Raw genomic sequence first — 1,065 nt, forward strand, 5'->3', positions numbered from 1 at the left:
AGAATATGCTTACCCCAAGCCTCCTGATACGACATCTGAGCAGGTTGTTGTAGATGATTTTGATCATCGTCACTGGCACGGTAGCTTTGTCCAACAGACGCCTAGCTTTCACGGACAGACGAACGTCCTTCACAGCTACCTGCAGCATCAAGGGTGGCCAAATGACCAGTCGTAAGTTATACATTATTTAAAGATAGAGAGGTAGAGATTAGGGTGGGAAAAGGGGCAGGGAATCAATTGAACGGTAGCACATCGAAAAAAAAAAACGACATGAAAAAGGAGAACTAAAATATTTATATGCATAATCTCCCAAAAAGTTTTTAATACGTGTGGAATGTATTTTTATTTTGCATTATCAGCATCAATCGTTTTAAAATGATTGCATCATTTGTGTTTTCTTTATTCACTTGGGGACGAACGATTCAGTTTTTGAGATGAGGTTATGATTACAAATTGATATCAACGTCTTTTTTTGGCATTAGTGTGGTTTCAGAGAGTCAAGACAATTGATTTTTATTCTGTGGTTAGAATGCTATCGATTATCATGAGAGAAGAAGACAGGGAGAGGTTGCAAAGGGGGATATAAAAAGATGTTGGTGTCCAGACCCTTTGATCTCAACACTTTTCTGCAAGTCAGAAGTTGTAGCGTGCACGTTGTGATAATCCGAAACATTCTTCTATTAGCGTGAGTTTCAATTTTTAACAAAATTTTGATGTTCAGTTTTGTGTCCATAGGGTTCAACAACGTTTTTTTTCGGCGCTCGCAACTGCTAAAGGTCATATTATTAGCGCCAAGGGGTGGGTGTCAACAGAGAAGTCCTTACAGGGAATCAGACTTACTCTGCTCACCTCTCCAGCTTCAACAGCACAAAGTCTGCTTCGACTATCAAGGCACCCCGGAAATAGCAGTTCACAAGAGTGTGACAAACATACAAAAGAAGTAGAGGAAAATGAAAATAGTCAGGATTAGGAGAGAAAAAGTAGCAGTTCTCTGTTGCAGATCAGGCACAGTTATGAGCGTGACATGATGAATCAGCCCATTTACAATTCTACTGTGCTTGAACG

The 1,065-nt window shown here is 39.9% G+C and overlaps 1 protein-coding gene across 1 annotated transcript in view; it reads right to left on the reverse strand.

Moving 5' to 3' along the window:
• Positions 1–13: 13 nt before the first annotated feature.
• Positions 14–1,065, reverse strand: part of LOC101851145 — a gene marked incomplete at its 3' end in the record, with an annotated part of 3,956 nt that continues 2,904 nt past the window's right edge. Inside the window, 1 exon segment of the mRNA XM_013087100.2 lies at positions 14–139. Within this exon segment, the coding sequence (XP_012942554.1) occupies positions 14–139 (126 nt within the window).

This window comes from Aplysia californica, unplaced genomic scaffold, assembly GCF_000002075.1.
Source record: "Aplysia californica isolate F4 #8 unplaced genomic scaffold, AplCal3.0 scaffold00546, whole genome shotgun sequence".
Lineage (NCBI taxonomy): Eukaryota > Metazoa > Mollusca > Gastropoda > Aplysiida > Aplysiidae > Aplysia > Aplysia californica.